The 10,692-nt window shown below is 40.8% G+C and overlaps 1 protein-coding gene across 1 annotated transcript; it reads right to left on the bottom strand.

The window, feature by feature from the left end:
- Positions 1–3,906: 3,906 nt before the first annotated feature.
- LOC307266775 (uncharacterized protein) lies at positions 3,907–10,480 on the bottom strand. The gene is made up of 5 exons (XM_080048879.1): positions 10,396–10,480; positions 6,432–7,095; positions 5,778–5,978; positions 5,547–5,676; positions 3,907–5,005 (listed from the first exon to the last, which is right to left on the bottom strand). The coding sequence occupies exons 2-5, from the start codon at positions 6,823–6,825 to the stop codon at positions 4,534–4,536; spliced, it is 1,197 nt and encodes a 398-aa protein (XP_079905005.1). The 5' UTR covers positions 6,826–7,095; positions 10,396–10,480; the 3' UTR covers positions 3,907–4,533.
- Between the last annotated feature and the right edge of the window lie 212 nt (positions 10,481–10,692).

Here is a 10,692-nt window from a genome sequence, read left to right as displayed (position 1 = left end):
TTTCAGCTCCGTGAGAGAGAGTAGTTAGGTGACACTGCTGCATCAACTCATTGCAATCAGGTGTGTGTAGCACTGACTGGCATTAGTTGATGCAGTGTCACTAACCACTCTCACGGAGCCGAAAAGAGTCCGGTGCCCTCACACTTTCAACACACATGCACTATATTGCTTCCTGATCATTTGAATCTCTCACGCCTGGCACGAGCTAGAAAACAGCGTCACGACAGCTGGCGTCGTAAAAATACTACCGCTTTTGCCCAAAGGGGCCGCCAACGTGCCATGTTACTCGTAGTGGCTTTAAACAATGTAACATTTGTATAATTTAGTGGAGGAATAACTTTTTAGGAATTGGTGTCATGTACAGTGATGACACATTATTACACAGGTATTTCAGATTGGGTCTGCTTTACTTACAGCTGTCATATGACATGCGTGAGATGGCTCTTCCAGTGTGAAGGAGCAGTTCTTGGTCTGTACTGGTCAGCACAGACAGCAGACCTGTCACCAAACCTGAGTCACCGAAACCTTTACGGACCACAGCTGAACAGAAAAATAAATATATAAACAATAAATAAGCTTGAGGCTCCACCAACACACAAGTGATATGCATGACTCTCAATGTACAAGGTGTCAATAAATACGAAATAATTTATGAATCAATAAAAAGCCGACATATACAGTATGTGTACATATAACTTACATTCCTTGGCGAGTTCAGCCACTAGTTTTGCGGTGAGCAGAGTGAGGGGCCCTCTTTTCCTCAGAGACAGGGCCAGAATAGGCAGGATCCCACTGATCACCACCTGCTCAGCAGCGCCTTTGTCTGGACACAAGTGGAATTACACACGTTAACACAACACTGATCCAAACACACAAATAACTTAACAATTTATAAACACCAAATCTAAAGAACATGTTGGCTTGAGGTTTAAGCGGTTGTGTTTTTACTACGCCAGCTGTAGTGCCTGGTTGAGCGTACCAGGACAAAGGCATTAAGAAAAACTATAGCCTATAAAAATAGCATTCTTTGCACTGATGGTCTTGTTTTCTCTTACATGTCATTTATGATCAACAGAGGAAAAATGTGACTGTTTCAGAAACATTTATAAGTTCCTCGTGGCACCTTTAAAGCAGTATTATTTGCTGCATAAATAATTAGGCAGAAAGCTTTTAAATTGAGTCTCTAAGTCTGTCTCAGCTTTACCCTCTGGCGTGATCTCTGTGACCTTATACACCTCTTGTGCCTCTCTGAGGTACCTCTGATCCTGTTGTTCTCTCTCTCTCTCTTGCTAGGAGACACACATACAGCTTAACATCTCTCGGGGGCTTACAACTGTCATACACCTTGATCCCTTCACAGCCTCTTACCCCCGGCCCCCCTTACCTTTACCTACCGTAGTGGTTTGGCTACGCTGTTATGACACTGCAGCCACTAGGAGACCGAGGCATGGTAGCTACTACATTAATATGTAAATTGCATGTGGCAGCGGATTTGTCTGCCTCATACAATTCAAATCACATCAAATGAAGCACATACTATGACTTAAAAAAACAACAACCCTGAAACAGGCCTGAAATCCTGTATTATGCCATGAAAACTATGAAACGTGATATGTTTAATGCAGTCAAGGTAATAATGTTAATGCTATGGCTTGAAGGAGAGCATAGCCTAAAGTATATTCCAGTGCAGAAGTGCAAAAAGGTGTAAATGAGCTCACTCCTCTCCTGAATGTTCTTCAACACTGTGTTCAGATGAGGTTTGAGTTCGTCCTCGATCAGTTCCAAACCCAGGACTCTGATGGCTCCTAGTGCATTGTTCAAGTTTTCTGTGGGGAAAAGGAGATGAGTTAAAAGGGGCCAGCAGGTGTGGACACTGAATGGAAGTGAAGGAAGTATACACATCATTACAGTCAAGGGGAAAGAGAAGCAAGGCTCATAAAACAAGCAACGTGAAACATGCAAATGAGAGTATAAAAGCAGTACAACAGGGAATCAATCGAAAGTGTATGAAGATACACTGTATTCTTACAATTCATACTTGCAGAATATCCAGCAAAGCAAGCCAAGCACTCATGTAAACCTTAAAGACCATGTCAGCATTCTAATATGTTGAAGTTTAGCAGTTATAATGTTTCTTATTGTCAATGTCACCATGTTTAGTTTGCTACCACTAACAATATGGTAGCAAACTAAATGTTGACTAAATGTTTGACCATGAACCAAGGTATTGGACAAATCAAATGTTTGACCTGATGATGACAGAAAAAGGTGAAAGGTGACAAAGTTAAGGCCTTATCCAGAAGGTGGCATGGATATCTGTACCAAATGTCATGTCAATCCATCCAATAGTTGTTGAGTCATTACTCACAACAATAATAAACGTCGACCTTACATTAGCAGTAAAACAACAGTCGCCAACAAATGTAGGTTATAAAGGACCTCACTAGTAGTTTTTCTTCCTTTCATTTACTACAAATTTACTACAAATCAATGCAACATTGATGCAAGTTTCAAGAGCCTGCTAACTGATTTTCACAGTATGAAGAAATTCCTTGGACACAATGGCTGCGTGGAACAGAAAACTATTTCATTGTCAGTATAAAGGTCAAGTGCAAATGCCCTTGTACTGAAGATTTTACAGTATAACACCTACACAGTATTAAGATTTTATGAAATGAAAGATCACATGTTTGAATGTCTTCCCTGACTGTGTAATGTGTGTGAATGAAGCATTTTCTCTGAGGAAGCAACTAGGCTACTACTACTGAGTTACTTTCAGAACACAGGTAATCCCACATTTGTTAAATGTAGCTGCTCATTTAGTTGCTCATCAGTGAGTGTCTGGATACAGCAACACATCCCACGTGTGAATTTGAATTAGCAGTACTTTGGGAATGAAAACAGGTATCGATGTCATAGACAATATCAAGATCAAACATCTACTGATCTACACAGTAAATCACCATCATCCTCCATTCTGTTCTACTCACCGGTCTGTGTGTAGCTATGCAGTCCACTGGATCTGTGTTTCTCACTTTGGGGACATGCGTAGGTGTAGATGAGGGGGACAGTGGGATGTCCCATTCTGCTCTGTCCTATACCGTCCCAGGCCAGCCGGTGGTGAAGCCTTTTCAAGTCGAAATCTTCATGAACTTTTAACTGTTACTGTTATTGTCCTTATGCTTCTTTCGTGTCGCATTCCATTGTCACAAGCTGTTGTTATGAAGAAACCTACTTACACTCTACTCACTACGTCTCACTTTAATTCAACTGCTGTTCCAACCCACTATTGTTTTGTGCAAAAAATAAAGTTGTTGCCAATATTTAGTACGCGTCCATCGTCGGTTGTTGGCTCTTCATCACCTTTCAGTGTTAAAGAGTAAATCCCAAGTAAAGCTATTCGGTCCACCACCTGTGTGTGTGTGTAGGTGTAGTTAAAGTATTAGCACTTGGCTGACTCCGCTCAGTGTATTCTTACCACACGTAAATCTCCCACAATGCCTAGCGGCTTCTAGAAAAATCCAAGCCACAACAACAGAGACAGGTAGGTGAGCACCAGGTGTCAGCAGCACGCAAGTGTATTTTTAGATGGCATTTGTGTACTGGTTGGATTCCAATTTTAGTCTTCAGCCTGGTGTCCCAATATATCCTAACTATTTTAAAGGTTCAGTCTTGACATCATCACAATATGTTAAATTTATGAAAATGATCTACCCCCAGACTCACTTTAAAATATATATCCTTAGCTTTCTCCTCTCCAAAGCTCTGGAATCTAACAAATGCTACAAAGATAAAGTCACTTAAAATCCTAAATTAAATATTTTTTTACTCAAGGATCAACACATTTTGACAAAACAAGACCCATTTATGACATCTTTCACAAGATAATAACAGCATCAAGGTAGTTATGAAAAGTAACTCCAACATCAGTCTCGACTCTTCCAGTAAAAACAGACTTTCCAATAATATCCAATACAGAGAAATAGATATTCACAATAGGACCTCTATACAATAAATACATCAGGAAAAAACAGGAGACATTGTAACACCAAAAATATATTCCAGACATCTGACATTATCTGTCCTACATTATGGGCTGCAATTGTGCATGGAAAGGTTTTCTCAGTGTTCAAAATGCATTCATACACACATCTCTGGGGATTTTTGTCTGTTGACGGGAAACATAGAATAAAAAAATATATGGTTGGATTCAGTTTTGTCTACATACTAAACCTGCTACTAAATAAACAGTGGATTCCAGAGATGACAAAACACGATAAATTGCTTTCTTACCAAGAATTAGTTGAGAAAATCATTACCACTGCTGGCTCTAGCAACATATTTACCATACAGACGTGAGAGTGATATCAATCTTCTCATCTTGCTCTTGGAAAGAAATATACTAACTAATACTAAGTGAATTCCCCCATCCAAAAAACAGAAGCTCAACTCAGCTCAATTTGTGCAGACCCTGTGTGTATCCCTTTAATTGGGACAGTGATTGGTTCTTTTGAGGAGTCATGTGACCAAGTGTCAAACTGTCCCTGCTGTATTGAGACCACCGGACACAGTCTCATATCCAACAGACACCAGGGTGAGTACATTACTCTCCACTTCATCAGGTTTACACTGTTCTGTGTTGGTTTCCATTGGAGCAGGAGCTACACATTCCTGCTTGGTCTTTTTCCTGGCTCTACCTCTCCCCTTGCCTTTAGAAATGGCCTTCCCTTGCTCTTTGACCCCTACGCTCGTCTTGTGAGGGTGATCGCTGTCGGTGGGTCGTGTTTTGCGATGGCGCCTGCGAATGCGTTTCATTGGTGGACCGGAGTCGGCCGGGTCCGAAGCCGCCGCGCCAGAAAGTATCCTGATCTGCTGTTCGATCACCATGACGACCATGTCCAGGGCAACGTCCAACACGCCCAACCCTAGGCCGTGAGTCACGTTGTCAAAGCCACCGCTGTTGACCGGGTCCTTGAAACATTTTCTCATATCCTCCAGGTGGTTCCTGAGAGAAAAAAAGAGAGTTATTACTTAGAAAGGTCACCTCAAAAAATGCATTTTTTTCCAATATTATTATAGGTCCCCGATATGACTAAGGACCCAAAATATGACATGCTCTTTTTCTCCACCTCCACTTTTCTAAAAAAAATCTTGTTCAAAAACTCCAGTTAGATTTATTTTCCCTGTATGATGTCATAAGGGGAGAAGCTACGCCCCTCCACTTCCAAACTAACTTAGCACTACCTCCACCTGTGTGATAAGCACCCCAGATACCCTTACATATAACTGGCAGTTAGATTTAAACCAGCAGTTAGATGCAGGGCCAATCAGAGCAGACTGGGCTTTTTGGAAGGCGGGGCTCTAAAACGAAAAAGATTTGGCAATGGCACTGCTAGAAATATAATGTTTTTTTCAGAGAATACACAGCAAAAATTGTCTAGTAGAAACCCAAATTGCAACTTTTAGCCAGAAAATTATTATAATATGTGACCTTTAAAATAAATGACCTCGAAGACAATTTCACAACAAGGACGTACTGTACATACTTTGTTTCAATAATTTTTGACCAGTGTTGAACTGTGTTGGTTTCGGGGATGAGCTCTTTGGCCATGTTGCCGTAGTCGATGTAGTCAAAGGCAAAGTCCCTCATATCGTCGCACAACACTCCGGAGTCGCCTGAGCACATGAACAAACACAAAAGAGAAAACTGTTTAGTCTCTTCTTGTGTCGACAAACGGTAAACATTCCTTCCACACTAACACACACATTTCTGTCACCTTCAGTGAGCTTGGAGAAGGAGGAGGACACAGAGGTGGTTGTGCTTGGCGTGAGGCCTAGCACGTTGAGGGACTCCAGAAGGGTTTTCTTGCTGGCGGGACCTCTGCTGACCCGAGTGTACGCCGCCAAGGAACGTAGGGACATCTTCTCCGGGGCCTGTAGGCGACGCTTGATTTCATCATACGAGATGAGAAACTTCCCTACGAATGAGAGCAACACAGAAGGGAGGTGAGTCAGCAAAGCAGTGATGGGATACAAGATGATTTGGTCAGATTTGAATGTCTAATTTGCTTCTTCAAATCTGTATCCCTTATCATCATATTAAAGCTTTAGTCAGCAATTCTGGAGAAAGCTTGTTGTCAAAATCAATTTATCGAAAAAAAGTGAAACTCTTTTTTCAGCAAAACACAGTAAAGACATGTAGATTGTGAGGAGATGTTTACTGATTTTGACAAAAAAAAGTGATTTTTGTCAACAAGCATTCTCCGGGATCGCTGACTCCACCTTTTAAGGTTTAAATTTCCTCAATTTTAAGTGAAAAAATATTTACACAGATTACACATTTGCTATAAAGTAAATGAACGGAATATTTCATACATTGCTCTTAGCTTGAAAAAGACAAACAACATATCTTCAAACAACTGGCCACTTACGAGCCTTGGATCCCTTCATGTTGGGATCCAGTAGTGAGGAAACCTCTGCAAAAGGCATCTGGGTGGCCGACTCTGTATTGGTGCTGGAGTTTGGTGGCGGGTCCTGATTCTGGTTCGCTTCTTCGGTCTGGATCGGGGCGGAAACCTGCATCTGGGCCTGCTGCATGTGAGGCTGTATGTGCATTTCCACCTGGTTCTGGTCTAGCTGAGCCTGGCCTTGCGCTTGAGGGAGTATCAGTGTGTTTTCTGATAAACCCTGTAAGCCCATACCCCCCTGTACAACACTGCCTGTTTGCTCCGAAGCAACTTGAAAGATGCCCATAACCGGTTTCACCACTGTGAAAACCATGTTCCCCTGGGCATCCAGACCCACCACCCGAGTGGATGGGTCCATTTCTTCACTGAAATGTTAACCGTTCTAGCTAAGGGAGGAGCAGGCGTTAATTATCAGATCTGGTTACCTTAGAGGCTCCTGTAGTGTTACAGAATACTCCTCTGTTCTTATGGTTAAAGCTGAGCTAACACAAGAGAAACGTAAGCTGACTCTCTCTATGCAATCAAGGTAAAACTCCCTACATCCAAACTGTTAGAACGTTTCACTTTCTTTCTACAGCTTCATGAAGCGTGTGATCACTCATGGCAACACCACAGCAAACGTTTCATTCTGAAAATAAAAGGGAAAAACACAAAATGATGGTTAGTACCAAAGGTTTGAGTTGTCTAAACTTCAGGGTTCGTACAGCTTTTTAAGAGTAAAATTCAAGCACTTTTCCAGCACTTTCAAGATACAATGTCAACTTTTTCAAGGAAGCCGAAGCTTTAAATATATACAGTATATAAATAAATGCTTATGATTTCATACATTGCCTTATCTGTAAAATGGGAGTGTTCATAATATAATGTGTATGGACAATCACCAAATTGCAGTATGGCCCTAAGGAGACCTTTATCAGTTTAGTTCATATGCCAAAAATGACCATCTATCAGGTTAATAACAACATGACTATACTTGAGCAATATCACATGAGATGGAGCATATTGTCACTCTATATCAGTGCTGCTGCAGTGTCCTCTCTCCCAGCCAATTATTTTTGCTAGTGTCCTGCAAGTTTACATATTGTTTATAATAAATCAGAAATAAAGACAATTGGAAAATGTGATAAAACATCAAAAATCTTATTAAAATAAACTAATTCATGAATTGCAAAGTCGTAGGACAAGTTTTAAGTAAACATTGGGTGTGGACACATTAGAAGTGGAGGTCTGGGGGTGCCCCCCAAAAATCTTTGAGCATTAAACACTTAATTTCCTGCATTCTGGTGAATTTTTATGAAGCAATGTGTGCCTTTTCTGCATTCATTTTAATGAAAAAAAGGAGAACATTCACGGTTCCGCTGACACAAATTTAATTGAATAGCCTACAATGCATGTGTAGTGCTTTCAAATATCTCCTGTAGCCTATTGTTAAAACATTTGGTTAAACTGTAATAAAGGTAATTATTCTATATCATGTCTACTATTGAGGGTTGAGTGGCTGGTGGTATTTTACTAGCAGCATTAGGCTTTATTCAAAGAAGAAAACAAGTAGGGAACAGTTCAACACCAATGCAAACCAACCTACTAAAATAAAAACATCTGGGGACCAACCCAGATATTTTATTTTAGTAGGCTCCCTCCTCTATGCTACCTTAATTTGTGTTATGAAAAGTGCTATAAATGTGCAATACATAGGATACAGTTAATTACACAGAAGAATAAAAGCATTTTTATTGGCGGATGAGCCATTAATAACTTTGCAAACCTAATTTTCAAACAAATGTACCAAAAACAATGTACAAAACGATCCAAAGAACTTCTGAATTTACTAGAGTGAAATTGAAGCGTTAATATGTTTGATGCATGCGCGATTGCGCGCTCACCGGCCGGCGGGGACACAATTCTTATCAGCGGAAACTTGGCACGCTATCAACACACATAGAGAAGGTGCAGGGAGGGGGCTCGCCTCACGCTTCGAATGCACAGTGCACATCAAAGTATAACGTTAATGCGCGTTCAGAAAGAGGAAGTCACGGCACTCATGTCTGTTAAGCCCGTATCTCACTGGGCTGCGACTGTTTGCGACAAGTTGGAGACTGCAGTCGCGAGGGAGTCTCTAAACTGTCTCCAAACGTTCGCGGAGGTCTCAATTTCCTCGCATGAGTGTAACATCACGTTACAATGAAGTAACCCCCAAGCTTACGTTATCTAGCTAACAACATGAATTTGGAGCAATACATTATTGAAAACTAGCTGGTCAGCTAATTGCTAACGGTGTTGAGCATCAATTTAGCATGCTATTTATTTGTATCAACAAGTCAATTACACATACAAACTCGGGATTTGGTGTAACTTGCAAAGAAGAACATGATTGAACAGTCAACCAGAGTGACATAGTCCGATACGTTTTAACGAAAAAAAATTCTCAACTGATTTACCTTTGGCAGGAACTCTAAGTGCCGATTCCCCCATTGTGTACAGCTGGAGGTACTTTAAGCAGACCGTACAGTAGCCTATGCCTGTCGGTTATTAGGGCCTCGTCATAACCAAATGGAAACGGATATCTGATATGGAAGTATCGGGAGCAATAGGTCCATGAGCAGCGACTCGTGGTTCTGGATAATTCCTGGAGCGATCGCCAGGTGTGGCGCGTGTCCCAGGAAAGAAAACACGGGGAGCAACTGCACTCGTGCATACAAGACGGCGGCGAAGAAAACATTGCGACAGATTTTTTTTTTAATTTACAGAATAAAAAAATGAAAGAATTTGATGAATTACGACACTGGTCAATAAAGAGAAAATCCAGCATTTTCCAGCACAGTGTTCAGATTTCAAGCACATTTCAAACCTTGAAAACACTCGATTGAAAATCAAGCATTTTCCAGACTTTCAAGCATCTGTACGAACCCTGAAACTTTTGAAATACAGTAATGACTGTTTTTTTGTTATGGGATATAGGCAAATGAAAATGTATTCAATCTAAATGGTCTTTGGATAGCTAAGTGGCCATTTGTGTTATATATATAATACTAATATGGAATTAACTTTATTAAAAGTACACAGCTGCAACAAAGTGACACTGTTATTGCATCAATAATATTATAGGCCTACTTGAACTATATAATGTAGATGATCTGAAATGCGCCTTTCTACAATAGACTATAAGTCTTTAACTATACGTTTTATTGAAAGTGTAACTTCTACTTCTAACAAAGTATGTCTACAGTATTGTATTGTTAGAGTAGCCTATGTGGTATGAAGTAGGCCTATTAGTATGTATAATTGTAGTGTCGTTTAGACAAAGCAATAATAAGCATGCTTTAATGTGTTATAGCCATAGGTTATAGCACGAAAACATCCAGATGTATTGAAAGCAGCTTCAAAACATATCATGTAGGTCAAAAGGTCACATTGTTTATGTTGCTGCTGCTCTGTGTGACTGTGATTGGACAGGATCTATATGTCCTCAACATAATTAAACTCACATGCACTTTCCAAGGCTGGGGAATGCGTGTGGCGTTCATGAGCGCGTGATAAACGGATCTAGTCCTCTTTTATAAATACTCTATGGTTTAGTAGTTACACGCTAAGTGCGTTGCATTGATCTGATGTGCAAACTTCGAAACTAACCTATTCTCCAGATGCTATTATAGAACAAAATGAATTACCATTGAGAAACATTATGATAGGACCAATTAGACTGACTTTTAAGATACAAACTGTCCGACGCAAAATGTATCAAGACTGCTTCATGTATCGTGACTAACATTCATCATGGCGGCCATTAATAGGTTTCTGAGTGCAGCAGGCCTGAAAACGTATCACAAAGCGGCACAAACTGAAGTGGTTCTGGACCATGGAATGGACGGGACAGGCCAAATATCACCGCTAACCTTGGGATGCAACTAGTGAAGGCTGTCCCACTCACCGAATCGCCGTCTGAATACTCCTAAAAGCAGACTGATCCTAGAACGGTCCGTGTCTGAGCCAGCGACATTTTCCCTCTTTCTCTGCTGTTGCTTCGGCGGGTTGCAAATCAGCTGTACAGGGACTACCGCCCGAGAGCCGTAATCCTTGCGCTCATTGGTTCGAGGGACATGTCAATCACGCTTCATATGCTTTGTGATTGGACGAGAATACCGCCAGTAGAACCAAAGGGGCGGTATTTCCGACTGTTTTATTCTAATACAATAGGATACAATCTTGTAATTATTCCTCAATCAGA

This window comes from Ammodytes marinus (assembly GCF_949987685.1).
Source record: "Ammodytes marinus genome assembly, chromosome: 20".
Taxonomy (NCBI): domain Eukaryota; kingdom Metazoa; phylum Chordata; class Actinopteri; order Uranoscopiformes; family Ammodytidae; genus Ammodytes; species Ammodytes marinus.
Note: the sequence above shows the minus strand (reverse complement) of the source record. Positions and strands in the feature narration are given on the sequence as shown.